This window comes from Oncorhynchus clarkii, chromosome 5 (genome assembly GCF_045791955.1).
Source record: "Oncorhynchus clarkii lewisi isolate Uvic-CL-2024 chromosome 5, UVic_Ocla_1.0, whole genome shotgun sequence".
Lineage (NCBI taxonomy): Eukaryota > Metazoa > Chordata > Actinopteri > Salmoniformes > Salmonidae > Oncorhynchus > Oncorhynchus clarkii.
The window spans coordinates 96,628,421-96,655,963 of NC_092151.1; the positions used below are offsets into that span (position 1 = coordinate 96,628,421).

The 27,543-nt window shown below is 43.5% G+C and overlaps 1 protein-coding gene across 1 annotated transcript in view; it reads left to right on the forward strand.

Annotated features, from left to right (window-relative positions):
- Positions 1-27,543, forward strand: part of LOC139410297 (gamma-aminobutyric acid receptor subunit gamma-3) — a 244,740-nt gene that overhangs the window by 135,999 nt on the left and 81,198 nt on the right. The window contains exon 4 of the mRNA XM_071155787.1: positions 24,013-24,233. Coding sequence (XP_071011888.1) covers positions 24,013-24,233 — 221 coding nt within the window. The remainder of the gene's footprint in view (positions 1-24,012; positions 24,234-27,543) is intronic.

Here is a 27,543-nt window from a genome sequence, read left to right on the forward strand (position 1 = left end):
AGTCACTCAGGAACCTGTCATCTTGGTAAGTCACCGTAGATGCGGATATATGACATCGGCGAATGTGGTGTGTTGAGAATCATCCAATGCAAAAAAAACAGGTATCTCTAGCTTAAACTGACAGATTTCTATGGGGAATGTTTTGTTATGCTAATTAGATGTCCACAGGGGAGTGGACATCGACTCTATTAAGCAATAATTTAACTTATTTAGGTTTGCCATACCAAAGGGGTTGAATAATTATTGACTCAAGACATTTCCGTCTTTCATTTTTAAATTAATTTGTAAACATTTCTAAACACATTCTTCTTTGTCATTACTCTTAAAACCTATGAGATTCGAAGCCTGCTAGTTTTCTGTTCTACCTGACAATTAATTGCAGGTAGAACCGGTGTTCCAGGTCTTAATTAGTCCCTGATTAGAGGGGAATAAAAAAATGCATTGGAACTGGCTTCGAGGTCCAGAGTTGAGTGTGAGGGTTATCGGGTGTTGAGTGTAGGCCAGTGACACAACATCTCAATATAATCCATTTTAAATTCAAGGTTGTAGGTTGTAGAGGGGTTGTGTGAATACTTTCTGATGGTCTTGTATCTACTCCAATCCATTGGAGTGAGTACTGTTTTTGTTCAACCCATAAAATCAATTATGAATGAACGTACAAAGAAGCCTCTACAGCAACTACAGTAATAAGCTATTACACTTCATAAAACTGGCCCAGATGGAGTGGGTGTTACTGTTTATTAAACTGGCCAGCAGTACCTGCCTGGCTACAGTACCCCAGCTGGCCCAGATGGAGAGGCTGTTACTGTTTATTAAACTGGCCAGTGGTACCTGCATGGCTACAGTACCCCAGCTGGCCCAGATGGAGAGGCTGTTACTGTTTATTAAACTGGCCAGCGGTACCTGCCTGGCTACAGTACCCCAGCTGGCCCAGATGGAAAGGCTGTTACTGTTTATCTAACTGGCCAGCGGTACCTGCCTGGCTACAGTACCCCAGCTGGCCCAGATGGAGTGGGTGTGATATAGACATTGCCCAAAGAGAAGGTGAGAGAGGAGAGCAACGTTCCCAAGCCTGTTTCTTTCATTCTTTATGTAGGTATGGGCTGACTGGTGACGCTCAGAACTACGCTGTCACTGCTTATTAAGATCACATTATGTGTGAAAATACAATGTGGGATCTCTGTAGTCTCAGAGTAAGCCTGACTGACTGAGATTATGTTGAATACCTTACCAGGAAGACCTTATTAATGCGACAGGTAATATAGTGTAGAGTGATGCTGGTTGCTCTGTTTGTCTTTATTAATGTGACAGGTAATATAGTGTAGAGTGATGCTGGTTAGCCTTTATGTCTTTATTAATGTGACAGGTAATATGGTGTAGAGTGATGCTGGTTGCTCTTTATGTCTTTATTAATGTGACAGGTAATATACTGTAGAGTGATGCTGGTTAGCCTTTATGTCTTTATTAATGTGACAGGTAATATAGTGTAGAGTGATGCTGGTTGCCCTTAATTCCATTAGTCCATTATACTGTAGCTGTGGTCAGAACAGAACCGTTCCATTAGTCCATTATACTGTAGCTGTGGTCAGAACAGAACCGTTCCATTAGTCCATTATACTGTAGCTGTGGTCAGAACAGAACCGTTCCATTAGTCCATTATACTGTAGCTGTGGTCAGAACAGAACCGTTCCATTATACTGGAGCTGTGGTCAGAACAGAACCGTTCCATTAGTCCATTATACTGTAGCTGTGGTCAGAACAGAACCGTTCCATTAGTCCATTATACTGTAGCTGTGGTCAGAACAGAACCGTTCCATTATACTGTAGCTGTGGTCAGAACAGAACCGTTCCATTAGTCCATTATACTGTAGCTGTGGTCAGAACAGAACCGTTCCATTAGTCCAAACCCTCAGCAGCTAGCTAGTGCTACAACATAAGTAAACACTGGGTACAGTGTCAGTTAATCACTGGGTACAGTTTCAATTAATCACTGGGTACAGTGTCAGTTACAGACTGGGTACAGTGTCAGTTAATCACTGGGTACAGTGTCAATTAATCACTGGGTACAGTGTCAATTAATCACTGGGTACAGTGTCAATTAATCACTGGATATAGTGTCAATTAAGTGTCATCTGGTAGGTACAGTGTTAATATAGTATCTGGTAGGTACAGTGTTAATATAGCATCTGGTAGGTACAGTGTTAAGGACACCAAGGGTAGCATCCAAAATTACACCCTATTCTCTACATATCCCTGTTCAAAGGTAGTGCACTATATAGGGAGTAGGGTGCCATGTGGACTTCCTGCTCAGTCGGCCCAGGGAGAGAACACTCTGAGGTCTGTTTCTGGACGGGAGCTGAACTGAGTGTTGTGTTTGCTGCATAATCACGCAGTGCCAACATTTCCACTGCAAACCAAAGGAGTGTTACATGCTGATCTGCAGTGCTTTGTGGTTTAGTTAACCTGCCAACCGGCTGCTGTGACCATGGTGTTTACACAAACAAACCTTCATGGCCACTTTACCACAGGGTGAGGGATACACACACCGTTTACAATTCAGTAGAATGCAATACAATATAACTTGATTAACCCTCAAGGGGATACTGCAAGTAGATCTGGGGAAAGAGCCTCTGATAAAATATTCACATGTAAAACATTTAAAAGTCAGAGGGAAATCCACTTTAGCAGGAGAGTGGAGAGGTTGTGTAGATGTTATAGAGTTGAAGTATGAGGCAGGCAGGCAGGCAGGCAGGCAGGCAGGCAGGCAGGCAGGCAGGCAGGCAGACAGACAGACAGACAGACAGACAGACAGACAGACAGACAGACAGACAGACAGACAGACAGACAGGATTGTTAGAGGACGACGGGAGGACAGACAGACAGACAGACAGACAGACAGGATTGTTAGAGGACGACGGGAGGACAGACAGACAGACAGACAGACAGACAGGATTGTTAGAGGACGATGGGAGGACAGACAGACAGACAGACAGACAGACAGGATTGTTAGAGGACGATGGGAGGAGAGACTGACAGACAGACAGGCAGACAGACAGACAGACAGACAGACAGACAGGATTGTTAGAGGACAACGGGAGGACAGACAGACAGACTGGCAGACAGACAGAGGCAGAAGGATGGTTAGAGGACAACGGGAGGAGAGACTGACTGTCTCTGGCCTGTTCAGTGACGAAATAACGTCCCACGGTAGCGTACAGGAGTTTGAAACATACTGTATGAGACTGTATGAGACTGTCCCTTCACTGTCTGCTGATTTACCCCAGATAAGTGATCAGAGGGGTAAATGTTCATTCTCATCTACAGTGTTTCTTCTGATACAGAGATGAGACAGGTAGTTCCTTAAAGACAGGTAGTTCCTTAAAGACAGGTATGTGAGTGATCAGAGACCTGGACCTGGTTACAGTGAGATTAGTAGGAGAACAGAGACCTGGAGGGGGTTACAGTAAGATTTGTAGGAGAACAGAGACCTGGAGGGGGTCACAGTGAGATTAGTAGGAGAACAGAGACCTGGAGGGGTTTACAGTGAGATTAGTAGGAGAACAGAGACCTGGAGGGGGGGGGGGGGTTACAGTGAGATTAGTAGGAGAACAGAGACCTGGAGGGGGGGGGTTACAGTGAGATTAGTAGGAGAACAGAGACCTGGAGGGGGTTACAGTGAGATTAGTAGGAGAACAGAGACCTGGAGGGGGTTACAGTGAGATTAGTAGGAGAACAGAGACCTGGAGGGGGTTACAGTGAGATTAGTAGGAGAACAGAGACCTGGAGGGGGTTACAGTGAGATTAGTAGGAGAACAGAGACCTGGAGGGGGGGGGGGGGGGGTTACAGTGAGATTAGTAGGAGAACAGAGACCTGGAGGAGGTTACAGTGAGATTAGTAGGAGAACAGAGACCTGGAAGGGAGTTACAGTGAGATTAGTGGGAGAACAGAGACCTGGAGGGGGGTTACAGTGAGATTAGTAGGAGAACAGAGACCTGGAGGGGGGATACAGTGAGATTAGTAGGAGAACAGAGACCTGGAGGGGGGTTACAGTGAGATTAGTAGGAGAACAGAGACCTGGAGGGGGTTTACAGTGAGATTAGTAGGAGAACAGAGACCTGAAGGGGGGGGGGGGGGTTACAGTGAGATTAGTAGGAGAACAGAGACCTGGAGGGGGTTACAGTGAGATTAGTAGGAGAACAGAGACCTGGAGGGGGGTTACAGTGAGATTAGTAGGAGAACAGAGACCTGGAGGGGGGGGGGGGGGGGGGGGGTTACAGTGAGATTAGTAGGAGAACAGAGACCTGGAGGGGGTTTACAGTGAGATTAGTAGGAGAACAGAGACCTGGAGGGGGGGGGGGGTTACAGTGAGATTAGTAGGAGAACAGAGACCTGGAGGGGGGTTACAGTGAGATTAGTAGGAGAACAGAGACCTGGAGGAGGTTACAGTGAGATTAGTAGGAGAACAGCCTCTAGTAAAGATGAGGTAAAGCGTATGGCCTTGTGAGTTGGAGGGGACTGGGTGAGTTCAAAAGAGGCAAGGAGGGGAAAGAGAGTTGGAAAAAAAATTATCGAAGTCAGACGTCTGGAGGCTGAAGTTGCAAAGTACGAAGAGCGGTGAGCCATCGTCAGGAAATGAGCTCATTGAGGAACTCTCCAAGGGCTCCTGTTGGGGGATAGATTACAATGTTAAGCTTCAGTGGAAAAGTGACAGTGACAGAATGGAATTCAAATGAGGAAGAGGGAGAAAAGGGAAAATCTCCAGTTAGGAGAAATGTGTAGCCCTGTGGCACCACCGTGACGACCAGATGCTCTCGGACTATAAGAGAAAACGTAGTCAGATGAAGAAAGAGCACCTGGACTAGCAGTGTTCTCTGAGGTGATCCATGTCTCCATCAGGGCCAAAACGTCAAGGGACTGAAGGACAGCCTGGGCCCAGAGGAACTCAGCGTTCTTGACCACAGATGGACAGTTCCAAACGCTGTCAGAGACCCGGGAATTCCACATGGGTTGTGCGTGCAGGGTACACTAAATTAGAACGGTTGTAGCCAAGGGGCGGGGAGCGTCTGTACAACTTACAGGGAGCGGAGCGTACAGAGGTATAAAACACACACAGGCTAAGTGGGTTTAGAGGCTGTGCTCCACAGCACCGTTGATGCAGGCCCCTAGCTAGTACATCAGTGTTCCTCTGCAGGGATCTACAAGGAGAGAGAGAGCTCAGAGCATCCATGCAGAAAACTGCTTCTCCATGGGACAATTATAGTGTCCATGTAGATGTATAAAACTCCTTGTTTGCATCTCAAATGGCACTCTAGTCTCTATATGGGAACCTACTGGCCCTGGTCAAAAGTAGTGCACAATATAGGGAATAGGGTGCCATAGGGCTCTGATGTTAGCCCGCTACCATGATAAATCGATAGGCGAGGACGTTTGCTAGCAAGCTGTCAATGTGCATAATATCTAACAAGTGAAGGGAGAGTAGCGAAAGAAGAAGAAAGGCTGATATGCATTCTGACTGAGTGGTAGCAAACAACCCAGCTGTAAGGCTTGAGGACACAGATCCAGGCACTCACAGACACACCTCCCCGCATGCCGCTCCTAATCTGCAGGTTGGTCTATAAACCTGCAGGGAGGTATTTTGACCACATCTACTTAGGCATAATAAAATCCTTTATGTTTTCAAATGTCAATTTAAGTAAACGATTACGAATACGAGTATTGCCCCAGTAGATGAATCTGATACGTAGGCTAAAGGGGAAAACAATTTTTTTTTTTATGAATAATTTTTTCAGTTTTCACACGCAACAACCATAGTTTAGACGTTTTAATTTGAATGAGAGTTCCTTTTCAGTTCAATCAATCAGCATCAGTGATTCATATTTTTTTTCAACACTCTGAAACGGCACAGAAATGCCCGTGTGTGTTTACTCTTTATGTAGTCATTAGCGATGACGCTAATGATAACCATCTTCTGGTAGAGAAGTAAAGGCTTTCCCATAAACCTTCCTAATTAAATGTTAACTATAAAGTAGCCTATACCTAATCTGCCAGAATAATATTGTGATTATTTGCATCAATCCAGTGGCCATTTGTTTAGCTAACTCTGCAAGCACATGATCGCTACAGAAACACTGCTAGCCAAACAATGATCTCTTGCTGGTTCTGCACTGGAATTAAAGCATAACTACACCCCAAAATTGAAATGTCTTCTATATTTCCCAGACCTCAAAGGTGGTCTTCTTATGTGGTTTAAACGTTGTTTGTGGACCTGAAAAACATGGTCAAATTTTCAAACTTGTAAAACAAAATGGAGAAAATTAAATTTGGGAAAAAACGGAATCAGGCAGCATATTTGCTATACCAGTTAACTTGTGTCCCCCTCTCCTTGGGCCAGAGGTGCTCTGAGGTAAAGTTCTCCCTTTCTGGCCAGTGGGTCCCTCTGCCCACTGATCCCCACTGATCCCCCTAGACCCCAGAGAGGTCTTCATTAGGGTCCCTCTTCCCACTGATCCCCCCCTACACCCCAGAGAGGTCTTCATTAGGGTCCCTCTTCCCACTGATCCCCCCCCCTACACCCCAGAGAGGTCTTCATTAGGGTCCCTCTTCCCACTGATCCCCCCTACACCCCAGAGAGGTCTTCATTAGGGTCCCTCTTCCCACTGATCCCCCCCTACACCCCAGAGAGGTCTTCATTAGGGTCCCTCTTCCCACTGATCCCCCCCCCTACACCCCAGAGAGGTCTTCATTAGGGTCCTTCTTCCCACTGATCCCCCCTACACCCCAGAGAGGTCTTCATTAACGTCATTAAAATACGTTGTAAAAAATGACGTATTTTATTTATATATCCCTTCTCTGTCTCTGTATTACTGACATTTATTCTGTCATATAGCCCGGCGACGGTAGGATTGATCCAATCTCTCTCTCTCTCTCCCTCCCTCTCTCACTCCCTTTCTCTCCCTCTCTCTCTCACTCCCTCTTTCTCTCTCTCTCCCTTTCTCACTCCCTCTCCCTCCCTCTTTCCCTCTCTCTCTCCCTCTCTCTCTCTCTCTCTCTCCCTTTCTCACTCCCTCTCTCTCTCCCTCTCTCTCTCCCTCTCTCTCTCCCTCCCTCTCTCTCTCTCTCCCTTTCTCACTCCCTCTCCCTTTCTCTCTCTCTCTCTCTCTCTCTCACTCCCTATCTCACTCTCTCTCTCTCACTCCCTCTCTCACTCCCTCTCTCTCTCTCCCACTCTCTCACCCTCTCTCTCTCTCTCTTTCCATCTCTCTCTGATGAGGGAAATCTTTCATTTGTATGCAGTCATTCCAGATGACAGGAAGCCTGCACAGGTGGATGTTTATTGTCATGAGTTCCCGAGTGGTGCAGCGTTCTAAGGCAATGCATCTCAGTTCTAGAGGCGTCACTACAGACCCTGGTTTGATTCCAGGCTGTATCACAGCCGGCCGTAATTGGGAGGTGCACAATTGGCCCAATGTCGTCTGGGTTAGGGTTTGGCCAGAGTAGGCCGTCATTGTAAATAAGAATTTGTTTTTAAATGTCTTGCCAAGTTAAAAAATATAATACATGAGCCTTACCCTGGAGGCAGAACGGGGTGATTTCTGCTAGATGGAGCAGCTGCAAAGTCAAAATGAGGTTTAAAATGGATGACTTTGTGGCTGTGCCAGCAAGTGACCACTCTGCTGTGCTACTTCCAGTACATGATTCATCCCACTAATGCCAACCTGCTAAACCTGCTGTAGAGTGATTTCACACTGACTCCAGCCGAGTTAAAACCTTCTACTGTAAGGATTCATGTCCCCATCATACTAGAATACAAATGGCTATTTAATAGTAAGATTTAATAGTCTCACAAAGTTTCGCCATTTGATAAGATCCGATTAATTTGAGACTATGGAATAATGGTCTCTGGAGGAACAGGAAGAGGCTTAATAATGACTTCAAGATACGCTGGCTTGTCCCTTCTTCATTCTCTAAATGTTTTTAAAGCATTTTATTGAAATGTCGATTTCTTCTGTTAAGTCCTGACGTTAACAGGGTTTTATGTGTCGGTGTTTGCAGTTGGTCTCGGTGACATTGGGAATATCCTATGACGAGGACAATTTCTCTCACATTTTTGGTTCAGATTATAGTACTGTTTTATTCAGTCCTTTTTCCCCTGCAGGCTCTGAAAGTGTGTGTGTGTGTGTGTGTGTGTGTGTGTGTGTGTGTGTGTGTGTGTGTGTGTGTGTGTGTCAAGCTGGTGTGATAGACTAGGTACCATATTTCTATCATGTATGTCTCAGTACGCAACTTGGTAGTTTCCTGCAGTATCTGTAAAGGTCAAAAGGTCATGGTACTTTCCCCAGTTTCACCCCATCAGACTGATGTTACAGGCTAGGTGGTCCTGTATAGTGATGATGTCAGTGTTTCACCCCATCAGACTGATGTTACAGGCTAGGTGGTCCTGTATAGTGATGATGTCAGTGTTTCACCCCATCAGACTGATGTTACAGGCTAGGTGGTCCTGTATAGTGATGATGTCAGTGTTTCACCCCATCAGACTGATGTTACAGGCTAGGTGGTCCTGTATAGTGATGATGTCAGTGTTTCACCCCATCAGACTGATGTTACAGGCTAGGTGGTCCTGTATAGTGATGATGTCAGTGTTTCACCCCATCAGACTGATGTTACAGGCTAGGTGGTCCTGTATAGTGATGATGTCAGTGTTTCACCCCATCAGACTGATGTTACAGGCTAGGTGGTCCTGTATAGTGATGATGTCAGTGTTTCACCCCATCAGACTGATGTTACAGGCTAGGTGGTCCTGTATAGTGATGATGTCAGTGTTTCACCCCATCAGACTGATGTTACAGGCTAGGTGGTCCTGTATAGTGATGATGTCAGTGTTTCACCCCATCAGACTGATGTTACAGGCTAGGTGGTCCTGTATAGTGATGATGTCAGTGATATCACATGATATGATGTATATGATGTATATGATACAATATGATATGATTGATATGATATGAAGCATATGATATGATATGATGTATATGATATGATATGATGTATATGATATGATATGATGTATATGCTATGATGTATATGATATGATGTATATGATATGATATGATGTATATGATATGATATGATGTATATGATATGATATGATGTATATGATATGATATGATGTATATGCTATGATGTATATGATATGATGTATATGATACAATATGATATGATGTATATGATATGATGTATATAATATGATATGATATGATGTATATGATATTATATTTAATGATGTATATTATATGATATGATGTATATGATATGATATGATGTATATGATATGATATGATGTATGTCAAATCAAATCAAATCAAATGTATTTATATAGCCCTTCGTACATCAGCTGATATCTCAAAGTGCTGTACAGAAACCCAGCCTAAAACCCCAAACAGCAAGCAATGCAGGTGTAGAAGCACGGTGGCTAGGAAAAACTCCCTAGAAAGGCCAAAACCTAGGAAGAAACCTAGAGAGGAACCAGGCTATGTGGGTGGCCAGTCCTCTTCTGGCTGTGCCGGGTGGAGATTATAACAAAACATGGTCAAGATGTTCAAATGTTCATAGATGACCAGCATGGTCGAATAATAATAAGGCAGAATAGTTGAAACTGGAGCAGCAGCACAGTCAGGTGGACTGGGGACAGCAAGGAGTCATCATGTCAGGTATTCCTGGGGCATGGTCCTAGGGCTCAGGTCAGTTGAAACTGGAGCAGCAGCACAGCCAGGTGGACTGGGGACAGCAAGGAGTCATCATGTCAGGTAGTCCTGGGGCATGGTCCTAGGGCTCAGGTCCTCCGAGAGAGAGAAAGAGAGAAGGAGAGAATTAGAGAACGCACACTTAGATTCACACAGGACACCGAATAGGACAGGAGAAGTACTCCAGATATAACAAACTGACCCTAGCCCCCCGACACATAAACTACTGCAGCATAAATACTGGAGGCTGAGACAGGAGGGGTCAGGAGACACTGTGGCCCCATCCGAGGACACCCCCGGACAGGGCCAAACAGGAAGGATATAACCCCACCCACTTTGCCAAAGCACAGCCCCCACACCACTAGAGGGATATCTTCAACCACCAACTTACCATCCTGAGACAAGGCTGAGTATAGCCCACAAAGACCTCCGCCACGGCACAACCCAAGGGGGGGGCGCCAACCCAGACAGGATGACCACATCAGTGACTCAACCCACTCAGGTGACGCACCCCCTCCAGGGACGGCATGAGAGAGCCCCAGTAAAGCCAGTGACTCAGCCCCTGTAATAGGGTTAGAGGCAGAGAATCCCAGTGGAAAGAGTGATATGTGATATGATATGTGGATGTCTGTAGTATAGAGTTCTCTATGTGGATGTCTGGATATCAACCTCTCTATGTGTATGTCTGTAGAATAGAGTTCTACATGTTTATTTCTCAATCTCGATTTTTCTGGAAAATTTTTCTGGACCATCTAGATTTTTCTGGACAAAACCCTGCATTCTGAACATTACCCTGTCAAAACCCTGCATTCGAAACATTACCCTGTCAAAACCCTGCATTCTAAACATTACCCTGTCAAAACCCTGCATTCTAAACATTACCCTGTCAAAACCCTGCATTCTAAACATTACCCTGTCAAAACCCTGCATTCTAAACATTACCCCGTCAAAACCCTGCATTCTAAACATTACCCCATCAAAACCCTGTATTCCAAACATTACCCTGTCAAAACCCTGCATTCTAAACATTACCCTGTCATAACCCTGCATTCTAAACATTACCCTGTCAAAACTCTGCATTCTAAACATTACCCTGTCAAAACCCTGCATTCTAAACATTACCCCATCAAAACCCTGCATTCTAAACATTACCCCGTCAAAACCCTGCATTCCAAATATTACCCTGTCAAAACCCTGCATTCTAAACATTACCCCGTCAAAACCCTGCATTCTAAACATTACCCTGTCAAAACCCTGCATTCTAAACATTACCCTGTCAAAACCCTGTATTCTAAACATTAGCCCGTCAAAATCCTGCATTCTAAACATTACCCAATCAAAACCCTGCATTCTAAACATTACCCCGTCAAAACCTTGCATTCTAAACATTACCCAGTCAAACCCCTGCATTCCAAACATTACCCTGTCAAAACCCTGCATTCCAAACATTACCCTGTCAAAACCCTGCATTCTAAACATTATCCTGTCAAAACCCTGTATTCTTAACATTACCCTGTCAAAACCCTGCATTCTAAACATTACCCCATCAAAACCCTGCATTCTAAACATTACCCTGTCAAAACCCTGCATTCTAAACATTACCCTGTCAAAACCCTGCATTCTAAATGTTCAGCTGTCATAACCCTGCATTCTAAATGTTCACCTGTCATAACCCTGCATTCTAAACATTACCCTGTCAAAACCCTGCATTCTAAATGTTCACCTGTCATAACCCTGCATTCTAAACATTACCCTGTCAAAACCCTGCATTCTAAACATTACCCTGTCAAAACCCTGTATTCTAAACATTACCCTGTCAAAACCCTGCATTCTAAACATTACCCTGTCAAAACCCTGCATTCTAAATGTTCAACTGTCATAACCCTGTATTCTAAATGTTCACCTGTCAAAAACCTGTATTCTAAATGTTCACCTGTCAAAACCCTGTATTCTAAATGTTCACCTGTCATAACCCTGCATTCTAAATGTTCACCTGTCATAACCCTGCATTCTAAACATTACCCTGTCAAAACCCTGTATTCTAAATGTTCACCTGTCAAAACCCTGTATTCTAAATGTTCACCTGTCAAAACCCTGTATTCTAAATGTTCACCCGTCATAACCCTGCATTCTAAAGGTTCACCTGTCAAAACCCTGTATTCTAAAGGTTCACCTGTCATAACCCTGTATTCTAAATGTTCACCTGTCATAACCCTGCATTCTAAACATTCCCCTTTCAAAACCCTGCATTCTAAATGTTCACCTGTCATAACCCTGCATTCTAAATGTTCACCTGTCATAACCCTGTATTCTAAACATTACCCTGTCAAAACCTTGCATTCTAAATGTTCACCTGTCAAAACCCTGTATTCTAAATGTTCACCTGTCATAATCCTGCATTCTAAATGTTCACCTGTCAAAACCCTGTATTCTAAATGTTCACCTGTCATAACCCTGTATTCTAAACATCACCCTGTCATAACCCTGTATTCTAAATGTTCACCTGTCATAACCCTGCATTCTAAACATCACCCTGTCATAACCCTGCATTCTAAATGTTCACCTGTCAAAACCCTGCATTCTAAATGTTCACCTGTCAAAACCCTGCATTCTAAATGTTCACCTGTCAAAACCCTGCATTCTAAACATCACCCTGTCAAAACCCTGTATTCTAAAGGTTCACCTGTCAAAACCCTGTATTCTAAATGTTCACCTGTCATAACCCTGCATTCTAAATGTTCACCTGTCAAAACCCTGTATTCTAAAGGTTCACCTGTCATAACCCTGTATTTTAAACATTACCCTGTCAAAACCCTGTATTCTAAATGTTCACCTGTCAAAACCCTGTATTCTAAATGTTCACCTGTCATAACCCTGCATTCTAAACATTACCCCATCAAAACCCTGCATTCTAAACATTACCCCATCAAAACCCTGCATTCTAAATGTTCAACTGTCAAAACCCTGTATTCTAAACATTACCCCATCAAAACCCTGTATTCTAAACATTACCCCATCAAAACCCTGCATTCTAAATGTTCACCTGTCATAACCCTGTATTCTAAATGTTCACCTGTCAAAACCCTGCATTCTAAATGTTCACCTGTCATAACCCTGCATTCTAAATGTTCACCTGTCAAAACCCTGCATTCTAAACATTACCCTGTCAAAACCCTGTATTCTAAACATTACCCTGTCATAACCCTGCATTCTAAATGTTCACCTGTCAAAACCCTGTATTCTAAATGTTCACCTGTTATAACCCTGCATTCTAAATGTTCACCTGTCAAAACCCTGCATTCTAAATGTTCACCTGTCATAACCCTGTATTCTAAACATTACCCTGTCAAAACCCTGTATTCTAAATGTTCACCTGTCAAAACCCTGCATTCTAAATGTTCACCTGTCATAACCCTGCATTCTAAACATTACCCTGTCAAAACCCTGTATTCTAAATGTTCGCCTGTCATAACCCTGCATTCTAAATGTTCACCTGTCATAACCCTGTATTCTAAAGGTTCACCTGTCATAACCCTGTATTCTAAATGTTCACCTGTCATAACCCTGTATTCTAAAGGTTCACCTGTCAAAACCCTGCATTCTAAATGTTCACCTGTCATAACCCTGCATTCTAAACATTACCCTGTCAAAACCCTGTATTCTAAAGTTTCACCTGTCAAAACCCTGCATTCTAAATGTTCACCTGTCAAAACCCTGTATTCTAAACATTACCCTGTCAAAACCCTGTATTCTAAATGTTCACCTGTCATAACCCTGCATTCTAAACATCACCCTGTCATAACCCTGCATTCTAAATGTTCACCTGTCAAAACCCTGCATTCTAAATGTTCACCTGTCAAAACCCTGCATTCTAAATGTTCACCTGTCAAAACCCTGCATTCTAAACATCACCCTGTCAAAACCCTGTATTCTAAAGGTTCACCTGTCAAAACCCTGTATTCTAAATGTTCACCTGTCATAACCCTGCATTCTAAATGTTCACCTGTCAAAACCCTGTATTCTAAAGGTTCACCTGTCATAACCCTGTATTTTAAACATTACCCTGTCAAAACCCTGTATTCTAAATGTTCACCTGTCAAAACCCTGTATTCTAAATGTTCACCTGTCATAACCCTGCATTCTAAACATTACCCCATCAAAACCCTGCATTCTAAACATTACCCCATCAAAACCCTGCATTCTAAATGTTCAACTGTCAAAACCCTGTATTCTAAACATTACCCCATCAAAACCCTGTATTCTAAACATTACCCCATCAAAACCCTGCATTCTAAATGTTCACCTGTCATAACCCTGTATTCTAAATGTTCACCTGTCAAAACCCTGCATTCTAAATGTTCACCTGTCATAACCCTGCATTCTAAATGTTCACCTGTCAAAACCCTGCATTCTAAACATTACCCTGTCAAAACCCTGTATTCTAAACATTACCCTGTCATAACCCTGCATTCTAAATGTTCACCTGTCAAAACCCTGTATTCTAAATGTTCACCTGTTATAACCCTGCATTCTAAATGTTCACCTGTCAAAACCCTGCATTCTAAATGTTCACCTGTCATAACCCTGTATTCTAAACATTACCCTGTCAAAACCCTGTATTCTAAATGTTCACCTGTCAAAACCCTGCATTCTAAATGTTCACCTGTCATAACCCTGCATTCTAAACATTACCCTGTCAAAACCCTGTATTCTAAATGTTCACCTGTCATAACCCTGCATTCTAAATGTTCACCTGTCATAACCCTGTATTCTAAAGGTTCACCTGTCATAACCCTGTATTCTAAATGTTCACCTGTCATAACCCTGTATTCTAAAGGTTCACCTGTCAAAACCCTGCATTCTAAATGTTCACCTGTCATAACCCTGCATTCTAAACATTACCCTGTCAAAACCCTGTATTCTAAAGTTTCACCTGTCAAAACCCTGCATTCTAAATGTTCACCTGTCAAAACCCTGTATTCTAAACATTACCCTGTCAAAACCCTGTATTCTAAATGTTCACCTGTCAAAACCCTGTATTCTAAATGTTCACCTGTCAAAACCCTGTATTCTAAATGTTCACCTGTCATAACCCTGCATTCTAAACATTACCCTGTCAAAACCCTGTATTCTAAAGGTTCACCTGTCAAAACCCTGCATTCTAAATGTTCACCTGTCATAACCCTGTATTCTAAACATTACCCTGTCAAAACCCTGTATTCTAAATGTTCACCTGTCAAAACCCTGCATTCTAAATGTTCACCTGTCAAAACCCTGCATTCTAAACATTACCCTGTCAAAACCCTGTATTCTAAACATTACCTTGTCAAAACCCTGCATTCTAAACATTACCCTGTCATAACCCTGTATTCTAAACATTACCCTGACAAAACCCTGTATTCTAAACATTACCCTGTCAAAACCCTGTATTCTAAATGTTCACCTGTCATAACCCTGTATTCTAAATGTTCACCTGTCATAACCCTGCATTCTAAATGTTCACCTGTCATAACCCTGTATTCTAAATGTTCACCTGTCAAAACCCTGTATTCTAAATGTTCACCTGTCATAACCCTGTATTCTAAACATTACCCTGTCATAACCCTGTATTCTAAATGTTCACCTGTCAAAACCCTGTATTCTAAATGTTCACCTGTCAAAACCCTGCATTCTAAATGTTCACCTGTCAAAACCCTGCATTCTAAATGTTCACCTGTCAAAACCCTGTTTTCTAAACATTACCCTGTCAAAACCCTGTATTCTAAATGTTCACCTGTCATAACCCTGCATTCTAAATGTTCACCTGTCAAAACCCTGTATTCTAAAGGTTCACCTGTCATAACCCTGTATTTTAAACATTACCCTGTCAAAACCCTGTATTCTAAATGTTCACCTGTCAAAACCCTGTATTCTAAATGTTCACCTGTCATAACCCTGCATTCTAAACATTACCCCATCAAAACCCTGCATTCTAAACATTACCCCATCAAAACCCTGCATTCTAAATGTTCAACTGTCAAAACCCTGTATTCTAAACATTACCCCATCAAAACCCTGTATTCTAAACATTACCCCATCAAAACCCTGCATTCTAAATGTTCACCTGTCATAACCCTGTATTCTAAATGTTCACCTGTCAAAACCCTGCATTCTAAATGTTCACCTGTCATAACCCTGCATTCTAAATGTTCACCTGTCAAAACCCTGCATTCTAAACATTACCCTGTCAAAACCCTGTATTCTAAACATTACCCTGTCATAACCCTGCATTCTAAATGTTCACCTGTCAAAACCCTGTATTCTAAATGTTCACCTGTTATAACCCTGCATTCTAAATGTTCACCTGTCAAAACCCTGCATTCTAAATGTTCACCTGTCATAACCCTGTATTCTAAACATTACCCTGTCAAAACCCTGTATTCTAAATGTTCACCTGTCAAAACCCTGCATTCTAAATGTTCACCTGTCATAACCCTGCATTCTAAACATTACCCTGTCAAAACCCTGTATTCTAAATGTTCACCTGTCATAACCCTGCATTCTAAATGTTCACCTGTCATAACCCTGTATTCTAAAGGTTCACCTGTCATAACCCTGTATTCTAAATGTTCACCTGTCATAACCCTGTATTCTAAAGGTTCACCTGTCAAAACCCTGCATTCTAAATGTTCACCTGTCATAACCCTGCATTCTAAACATTACCCTGTCAAAACCCTGTATTCTAAAGTTTCACCTGTCAAAACCCTGCATTCTAAATGTTCACCTGTCAAAACCCTGTATTCTAAACATTACCCTGTCAAAACCCTGTATTCTAAATGTTCACCTGTCAAAACCCTGTATTCTAAATGTTCACCTGTCAAAACCCTGTGTTCTAAATGTTCACCTGTCATAACCCTGCATTCTAAACATTACCCTGTCAAAACCCTGTATTCTAAAGGTTCACCTGTCAAAACCCTGCATTCTAAATGTTCACCTGTCATAACCCTGTATTCTAAACATTACCCTGTCAAAACCCTGTATTCTAAATGTTCACCTGTCAAAACCCTGCATTCTAAATGTTCACCTGTCAAAACCCTGCATTCTAAACATTACCCTGTCAAAACCCTGTATTCTAAACATTACCTTGTCAAAACCCTGCATTCTAAACATTACCCTGTCATAACCCTGTATTCTAAACATTACCCTGACAAAACCCTGTATTCTAAACATTACCCTGTCAAAACCCTGTATTCTAAATGTTCACCTGTCATAACCCTGTATTCTAAATGTTCACCTGTCATAACCCTGCATTCTAAATGTTCACCTGTCATAACCCTGTATTCTAAATGTTCACCTGTCAAAACCCTGTATTCTAAATGTTCACCTGTCATAACCCTGTATTCTAAACATTACCCTGTCATAACCCTGTATTCTAAATGTTCACCTGTCAAAACCCTGTATTCTAAACATTACCCTGTCATAACCCTGCATTCTAAATGTTCACCTGTCAAAACCCTGTATTCTAAATGTTCACCTGTCAAAACCCTGTATTCTAAATGTTCACCTGTCATAACCCTGCATTCTAAATGTTCACCTGTCATAACCCTGTATTCTAAATGTTCACCTGTCAAAACCCTGTATTCTAAATGTTCACCTGTCAAAACCCTGTATTCTAAACATTACCCTGTCAAAACCCTGTATTCTAAACATTACCCTGTCAAAACCCTGCATTCTAAATGTTCACCTGTCATAACCCTGTATTCTAAACATTACCCTGTCAAAACCCTGCATTCTAAATGTTCACCTGTCAAAACCCTGTATTCTAAACATTACCCTGTCATAACCCTGTATTCTAAATGTTCACCTGTCAAAACCCTGTATTCTAAATGTTCACCTGTCAAAACCCTGTATTCTAAATGTTCACCTGTCATAACCCTATATTCTAAATGTTCACCTGTCATAACCCTGCATTCTAAACATTACCCCATCAAAACCCTGCATTCTAAATGTTCACCTGTCAAAACCCTGCATTCTAAACATCACCATGTCAAAACCCTGCATTCTAAACATCACCCTGTCATAACCCTGCATTCTAAACATCACCCTGTCAAAACCCTGCATTCTAAATGTTCACCTGTCATAACCCTGCATTCTAAACATCACCCTGTCAAAACCCTGCATTCTAAACATTACCCTGTCAAAACCCTGTATTCTAAATGTTCACCTGTCATAACCCTGCATTCTAAACATCACCCTGTCAAAACCCTGCATTCTAAATGTTCACCTGTCAAAACCCTGTATTCTAAATGTTCACCTGTCAAAACCCTGTATTCTAAAGGTTCACCTGTCAAAACCCTGTATTCTAAATGTTAACCTGTCAAAACCCTGCATTCTAAACATCACCCTGTCATAACCCTGCATTCTAAACATCACCCTGTCAAAACCCTGCATTCTAAATGTTCACCTGTCAAAACCCTGTATTCTAAATGTTCACCTGTCATAACCCTGTATTCTAAATGTTCACCTGTCATAACCCTGCATTCTAAATGTTCACCTGTCAAAACCCTGTATTCTAAATGTTCACCTGTCATAACCCTGTATTCTAAATGTTCACCTGTCATAACCCTGCATTCTAAATGTTCACCTGTCAAAACCCTGCATTCTAAACATTACCCTGTCATAACCCTGTATTCTAAATGTTCACCTGTCATAACCCTGCATTCTAAAGGTTCACCTGTCATAACCCTGCATTCTAAACATTACCCTGTCAAAACCCTGTATTCTAAATGTTCACCTGTCAAAACCCTGCATTCTAAATGTTCACCTGTCAAAACCCTGTATTCTAAACATTACCCTGTCAAAACCCTGCATTCTAAACATTACCCTGTCATAACCCTGCATTCTAAATGTTCACCTGTCATAACCCTGCATTCTAAACATGACCCTGTCAAAACCCTGCATTCTAAACATTACCCTGTCAAAACCCTGTATTCTAAATGTTCACCTGTCAAAACCCTGCATTCTAAATGTTCACCTGTCAAAACCCTGTATTCTAAATGTTCACCTGTCAAAACCCTGCATTCTAAATGTTCACCTGTCATAACCCTGTATTCTAAACATTACCCTGTCAAAACCCTGCATTCTAAACATTACCCTGTCAAAACCCTGTATTCTAAATGTTCACCTGTCAAAACCCTGTATTCTAAATGTTCACCTGTCATAACCCTGTATTCTAAATGTTCACCTGTCATAACCCTGCATTCTAAATGTTCACCTGTCATAACCCTGCATTCTAAACATTACCCTGTCATAACCCTGCATTCTAAACATTACCCTGTCATAACCCTGCATTCTAAACATTACCCTGTCATAACCCTGCATTCTAAATGTTCACCTGTCATAACCCTGTATTCTAAACATTACCCTGTCAAAACCCTGCATTCTAAATGTTCACCTGTCATAACCCTGTATTCTAAATGTTCACCTGTCAAAACCCTGTATTCTAAATGTTCACCTGTCAAAACCCTGTATTCTAAAGGTTCACCTGTCAAAACCCTGCATTCTAAACATCACCCTGTCAAAACCCTGTATTCTAAAGGTTCACCTGTCAAAACCCTGTATTCTAAATGTTCACCTGTCAAAACCCTGCATTCTAAATGTTCACCTGTCAAAACCCTGTATTCTAAATGTTCACCTGTCAAAACCCTGTATTCTAAATGTTCACCTGTCATAACCCTGCATTCTAAATGTTCACCTGTCATAACCCTGCATTCTAAATGTTCACCTGTCAAAACCCTGCATTCTAAACATTACCCTGTCAAAACCCTGCATTCTAAAGGTTCACCTGTCAAAAGCATTCTAAACGTTACTGCCAGCATGCACATTGATTGCCTTGCGGCACTCTCATTGAAAGTTACATGCAGCCCATATTGAAGGCATAATGATGAAACATTACAAACATTGATCTTGTTAATAACCAGATGGTAACTGTATTGGTAAACCCAAAGTGTTATTTACATAGTGAAAGTCATGCTATCATTAACCAAATATTGTTTGCTATTCTTACGCTGAAGTTTACTTACAGTGCGGTGAGACAAAGCGTCTCACTTCCTGGTCGTCCAAACAAGAGTGCTGCCTGCACCCGCACGCCTGCACCCGCACGCCCGACTAGCATCACCACCCTGGATGGTTCCGACCTAGAATATGTGGACATCTATAAGTACCTAGGTGTCTGCCTAGACTGTAAACACTCCTTCCAGACTCATATCAAACATCCCCAATCTAAAATCAAACCTAGAGTCGGCTTTCTCTTCCGCAACAAAGCCTCCTTCACTCACGCCGCCAAACTTACCCTAGTAAAACTGACTATCCTACCGATCCTCGACTTCGCCGATGTCATCTACAAAATAGCTTCCAATAATCTACTCAGCAAACTGGATGCAGTTAATCACAGTGCCATCCGTTTTGTTACTAAAGCACCTTATACCACCCACCACTGCGACCTGTAATGCTCCGCCTTATCTCAGTTCACTGGTCACGATGGCAACACCCACCCGTAGCACGCGCTCCAGCAGGTGTATCTCACTGATCATCTCTAAAGCCAACACCTCATTTGGCCGCCTTTCGATCCAGTTCTGTGCTGCCTGTGACTGGAACGAATTGCAAAAACCGCTGAAGTTGGAGACTTTTATCTCCCTCACCAACTTCAAACATCTGCTATCTGAGCAGCTAACCGATCGCTGCAGCTGTACATAGTCTATTGGTAAATAGCCCACCCAATTTCACCTACCTCATCCCCATACTGTTTTTATTTATTTACTTTTCTGCTCTATTGCACACCAGCATATCTACCTGTACATGACCATCTGATCATTTATCACTCCAGTGTTAATCTGCAAAATTGTAATTATTTGCCTACCTCCTCATGCCTTTTGCACACAATGTATATAGACTCTCTTTTTTTTCTACTGTGTTAATGACTTGTTAATTGTTTACTCCATGTGTAACTCTGTGTTGTCTGTTCACACTGCTATGCTTTATCTTGGCCAGGTCGCAGTTGTAAATGAGAACTTGTTCTCAACTAGCCTACCTGGTTAAATAAAGGTGAAATAAATAAATAAAAGTGTGGTTCAGTCCTGCTCTAGTTTTGTCTAATCTTGATTATTGTCTCGTCGTGTGGTCCAGTCCTGCTCTAGTTTTGTCTGATCTTGATTATTGTCCAGTCGTGTGGTCCAGTCCTGCTCTAGTTTTGTCTGATCTTGATTATTGTCCAGTCGTGTGGTCCAGTCCTGCTCTAGTTTTGTCTAATCTTGATTATTGTCTCGTCGTGTGGTCCAGTCCTGCTCTAGTTTTGTCTGATCTTGATTATTGTCTCGTCGTGTGGTCCAGTCCTGCTCTAGTTTTGTCTGATCTTGATTATTGTCCAGTCGTGTGGTCCAGTCCTGCTCTAGTTTTGTCTGATCTTGATTATTGTCCAGTCGTGTGGTCCAGTCCTGCAAGGAAAGACCTAGTTAAGCTACAGCTGGCCCAGAACAGAGCAGCACGTTTTGCTCTTCATTGTAATCAGAGGGCTGATATAAATACTATGCGTGCCAGTCTCTCTTGGCGAAGAGTTGAGGAGAGACTGACTTCTTTTTTATAAAAAACATTAATTGTTTGTATAGTCAACTTACACACAGAGCTGACACACACACTTACCCCACCAGACATGCCAGCAGGGGTCTTTTCACAGTCCCCAGGTCCAGAACAAATTCAAGGAAATGTACAGCAATAGACATTATTGCATGGAACTCCGTTCCAGTGAACAGCAAACCTGGTTTCAAAAAACAGATAAAGCAACACCTCACAACGCCTCTCCCCTATTTGACCTAGATAGTTTGTGTGTATGTATTGATATGTAAGCTAGGTGTGGCTTTTGTAAAAAAAAATATATATACATATGTAGTTCTGTCCTTGAGCTGCTCTTGTCTATTAATGTTCTGTATAATGTCATGTTTCATGTTCTGTCTTCTGTCTTCTGTCTTTTGTGTTTTGTATTCTGTATTCTGTGTAGACCCCAGGAAGAGTAGCTGTTGCAACAGCTAACAGGGATCCTATTAAAATACCAAATACCTCCTCTCCTCTGCTCTCCTCTCATCGGAGCACTCAGCCACATAATCTGGGTTACAGCTACTAAAAGCTGATCTGATTGTCTGCATACCTGTTCGGGTTGTCTGCATGCCTGTGAGCTGAGTCGCCTGGGTATTTCACCATATAGTGGTAAACAAGGATTATATGATTGTATTCCACAGGGTAGGAATCCTGGACCAGAAAGTCATTTAAATATTATGCTATCATTGGTGGAAATCACTGTAACTCTTCTATTCTGAAAAAGTGTGTTTTACTTTTCAGGTAATCTCTGATCACGCTTCATTATGCTGTGTTCCCCTGTTAACGCTGCCTCAGGCTGTCCTCAGTGTCTTACTGTTAGACTGGCCAAAGGAGGTCCTGGCAGTCAGAAGGTTTAAGGAGGTTTTTAGGAGGTCCTGGCAGTCAGTAGAATATTTAAGGAGGTTTTTAGGAGGTCCTGGCAGTCAGTAGAAGGTTTTCATTATTTTCTATGAGATCCCCTCCCCAGCCAGCCTCCTTCTACCCTCCCTTCCCCAGTCAGCCTCCTTCTCCCCTCCCTTCCCCAGTCAGCCTCCTTCTCCCCTCCCTTCCCTAGTCAGCCTCCTTCTCCCCTCCCTTCCCTAGTCAGCCTCCTTCTCCCCTCCCCTCCCCAGTCAGCCTCCTTCTACCCTCCCCTTCCCAGTCAGCCTCCTTCTACCCTCCCTTCCCCAGTCAGCCTCCTTCTCCCCTCCCCTCCCCAGTGAGCCTCCTTCTCCCCTCCCTTCCCTAGTCAGCCTCCTTCTCCCCTCCCCTCCCCAGTCAGACTCCTTCTACCCTCCCTTCCCCAGTCAGCCTCCTTCTACCCTCCCTTCCCCAGTCAGCCTCCTTCTTTCCTCCCTTCCACAGTCAGCCTCCTTCTCCCCTCCCTTCCCTAGTCAGCCTCCTTCTCCCCTCCCTTCCCTAGTCAGCCTCATTCTCCCCACCCCTCCCCAGTCAGCCTCCTTCTCCCCTCCCTTCCCTAGTCAGCCTCCTTCTACCCTCCCTTCCCTAGTCAGCCTCCTTCTACCCTCCCTTCCCCAGTCAGCCTCCTTCTCCCCTCCCTTCCCTAGTCAGCCTCCTTCTCCCCACCCCTCCCCAGCCAGCCTCCTTCTCCCCTCCCCAGTCAGCCTCCTTCTCCCCTCCCCTCCCCAGTCAGCCTCCTTCTCCCCTCCCCTCCCTAGTCAGCCTCCTTCTCCCCTCCCTTCCCCAGTCAGCCTCCTTCTCCCTTCCCCTCCCCAGTCAGCCTCCTTCTACCCTCCCTTCCCCAGTCAGCCTCCTTCTCCCCTCCCCTCCCCAGTCAGCCTCCTTCTCCCTTCCCCTCCCCAGTCAGCCTCCTTCTACCCTCCCTTCCCCAGTCAGCCTCCTTCTCCCCTCCCCTCCCCAGTCAGCCTCCTTCTCCCCTCCCTTCCCTAGTCAGCCTCCTTCTCCCCTCCCCAGTCAGCCTCCTTCTCCCCTCCCCTCCCCAGTCAGCCTCCTTCTATCCTCCCTTCCCCAGTCAGCCTCCTTCTCCCCTCCCCTCCCCAGTCAGCCTCCTTGTACCCTCCCTTCCCCAGTCAGCCTCCTTGTACCCTCCCCTTCCCAGCCAGCCTCCTTCTCCCCTCCCCTCCCCAGTCAGCCTCCTTCTCCCCTCCCCTCACCAGCCAGCCTCCTTCTCCCCTCCCCTCCCCAGCCAGCCTCCTTCTCCCCTCCCCTCCCTAGTCAGCCTCCTTCTCCCCTCCCTTCCCTAGTCAGCCTCCTTCTACCCTCCCCTTCCCAGCCAGCCTCCTTCTCCCCTCCCCACCCCAGCCAGCCTTCTTCTCCCCTCCCCTCCCTAGTCAGCCTCCTTCTACCCTAATTTAATAAAGTCATGTAAAAGCCAAGACCGAAGAGAAACTTTGTCTTCTAGAACTCTTCATATCTGCTGTGTTCTTTTCCAGCGTGCTAGACAGGAAATCAATATACATGCCAATAGGTGAAGCTGTTCCCTTTGATAAACTCCTCTGTCTTGTTGAGCTTGCTGGGTTTCTTTTTATTCTCATAAGGATGTATGATATCATAGACATCATATCTAAACTCTGGTTTGGCGTTCATATCTGATCTGATATATGTATTATCATAGACATCATATCTAAACTCTGCTTTGGCGTTCATATCTGATCTGATTATTTCCTTTGTTTGTTTTTGTTTCAGGAATACCAGATCGACATCATCTTTGCCCAGACGTGGACAGACAGCAGGTTGAGCTACAACAGCACCATGAATATCCTGACCCTGAACAGCAACATGGTGGGACTCATCTGGCTCCCCGACACCATCTTCAGGAACTCCAAGAACGCTGACTCGCATTGGATTACAACACCCAATCAGCTGCTCAGGATATGGAACGACGGAAAGATACTCTACACGCTAAGGTTAACAAAAGAGAAAACATTTGGTTTTGTTTGTTTGTTTGCTTGTTTTTGGATTTTTGCCACATTTGCATATTGTTTTGGTGTTTGAAATGTGGCGAGTCTGCTGTGGTTTTCATGAAGAGTCTCAGAGTAGGAGTGCTGATCTAGAATCAGGGCGCCACTCTTATTCAGTATGTGGTTAAGAGGCGTAAACATTGATGATCTATGGTCTCTGGTCTGCTTTGATAAGGTCAGAAAATAAATACCAGTTACTGGCTCGCTCCTACTTACTTTTAACGGTTCCTAAAATCATAACAGATATTTTAGTTACTCAGCTCCGCGGTCTTGGAATTCTCTCCAGACCAACAGGAAACTCCAGGATCTGGTTTCCTTGGATTGGTTTAAAGGTTTGGTTGACTCACTTGTTACAGAGGAATGTGATTGTCATTAGGACTTGATGTGGTTGTACATATTAGCTACACTATCTAGCTACCTCTCTCTCCTTACTGGTCTAATAGTGTAGCCAATATCTAGCTACCTCTCTCTGTTTACTGGTCTAATAGTGTAGCCAATATCTAGCTACCTCTCTCTGTTTACTGGTCTAATAGTGTAGCCAATATCTAGTTACCTCTCTCTGTTTACTGGCCTGATAGTGTAGTCAATATCTAGCTACCTCCCTCTCATTACTGGCCTGATAGTGTAGTCAATATCTAGCTACCTCTCTCTGTTTACTGGCCTGATAGTGTAGTCAATATCTAGCTACCTCACTCTCCTTACTGGCCTGATAGTGTAGTCAATATCTAGCTACCTCTCTCTGTTTACTGGCCTGATAGTGTAGTCAATATCTAGCTACCTCCCTCTCCTTACTGGCCTGATAGTGTAGTCAATATCTAGCTACCTCTCTCCCATACTGGCCTGATATTGACTACACTATCTAGCTACTTCCCTCTCCTTACTGTGGAAAACCGGAGCGAAGGATTTACTAATGAAATATTATTATTATTATACTGGGCCCTGTGAAGTTGTGTTGCCACGTAGCAGCTCAAACTCTCCCCTTTGGGCAGTGTAGACTACCACGGTGACGTCCAGATGGTTAATACCAATACTACAAGTTATTTCTCCTGTAGGCTGCTAGCTATCGCCTTCAACATGTGATAGCCTACAGCTGCGCAGTGGGAAGCAACTCACGTCGGCAAAGCACTTTAATACACTGGTCATTCACACCAGCTTGTTATTTCAGCTAATTGACATGTCACAGTGACATCCTGATGGGGTCCAATACTAGAAGTTATTTCTCCCTCGCCCCCATCAAAATAAATATCACATTATTTTACTAATTTTAACTAGTGCCATGCTTCTGTTGTTGTCAGCTAGCCAGCCCATCAAATAAACTAGCTAGCTGGGAAGGTCTCATCAGGATGACTGACTGAACTAGCTAGCTGGGAAGGTCTCATCAGGATGACTGACTGAACTAGCTAGCTGGGAAGGTCTCATCAGGATGACTGACTGAACTAGCTAGCTGGGAAGGTCTCATCAGGATGACTGACTGAACTAGCTAGCTGGGAAGGTCTCATCAGGACGACTGACTGAACTAGCTAGCTGGGAAGGTCTCATCAGGATGACTGACTGAACTAGCTAGCTGGGAAGGTCTCATCAGGATGACTGACTGAACTAGCTAGCTGGGAAGGTCTCATCAGGATGACTGACTGAACTAGCTAGCTGGGAAGGTCTCATCAGGATGACTGACTGAACTAGCTAGCTGGGAAGGTCTCATTAGGATAACTGACTGAACTAGCTAGCTGGGAAGGTCTCATCAGGATGACTGACTGAACTAGGTAGCTGGGAAGGTCTCATCAGGACGACTGACTGAACCCAATCCATTCCTCTCCACATTCTACCCTCAGTTGCGTGACATACATCATCAATTTGGGCACCAGGCATGTCTGTATAGCCCATATAGGTCCCTCTCATCACAAATAACACATTTTCCTGAAGGACCCATAAAATGTGTTAAAAACACTTAAAACGCTACTCCTCTGGCAGCAAATGACCGATCTGCACGAAACTTGATATCTTTGGACAAAGTTCTCCCAACACAACATTTTCCAGACTAATACCTAAAACAACATGGACCAATAAGCCTTCTAGTGGGCGTGGTCTGGCACATCAATTAATATAAATTAGTCACGGATATTCGCGTTGTAACAAAACGCTCAAGACTCAACATATGCAAGCACATACACATTGACAGTGGCGCTATAATAGGCTCATGTTTATACCTTTATTGAGAGTGATGGAAATGAGTCTAACCTGTTAAGTATGGTTCAGTTTGGCTGTATGGTGCTGCTGCTGGACAGTACAAAAAAAACAATGTAAGCTCATTGGCCCAAAACGTTTCATCTAGAGTCTCAGTTCTGGAAAATAAGTCCACATCATTAAAAAAGGGTCCAAAATACATCAAAAGCATATTATATTGTATGATCAGTTTGATTTCGAGGTCTGATATTTGGTAAGCATGGTAAACAGTACAGAAGTAATTTGTCCTAGGGCAATGTGTCCAATTTATCCTAATTGTGGCACAGTGTGCCGACAGCTGAAACTCGGCATTGCTGATTGCAGCTATACTTGTCTGACTTTATTTTTCCATTCGAGTGTTTGTTTAGGTGTCGATATTTGTCAAGTTGGTTGTGTGGTTATGAACACTATGCCTGCGTGCCAATTGGCAGCCTACTCCTTATATAGAGCACTACTGCCATTTGGGAAGCATCCTAGCAAGTGAAATGCCACAGCTGTCACATCATTAACCAGAAGCCAGTGTCCCACAGGGAAGTACCAAGGGGCCTTAGTAAACCCCAACCACTGGAAGGAATGGAAGGTTCTAGAAGGTCTGGCTTCCACAACGTTTGACGGATTTCTCTGTTCTCTGGCTTTGGTAAAAGCCATTACTGAATATGAACAACTTCAACATCATGTTTTTTCTAGTACCATCAGATACCTGTATTCTCCATCCCCCGGGCAGGGTTATAAAAGCCTACCCATGGCCCTGTCTGAACCAACCAGCTGTGAATTTAAGGCTGGGGATGAGTTCCAAATGGAACTCCTATTACCTAGTTCACTATCGGCTCTGGTCAACAGTAGTGCAAGGGAATAGGGTGCCATTTGGAACGTAGAATTGGTGCCACTCTGTTTCCCAGTCTGGTTTGTGCTCAGTCTCAGTGACAGACCCATTAAAGAGCAATATAGCACAATCCCAACAGGCCAGGTCAGGTAGCCTCAGTGCATTATGGCTTTAAACAAACAGATTACTACATGGCACAGTCAGAGACCCTTT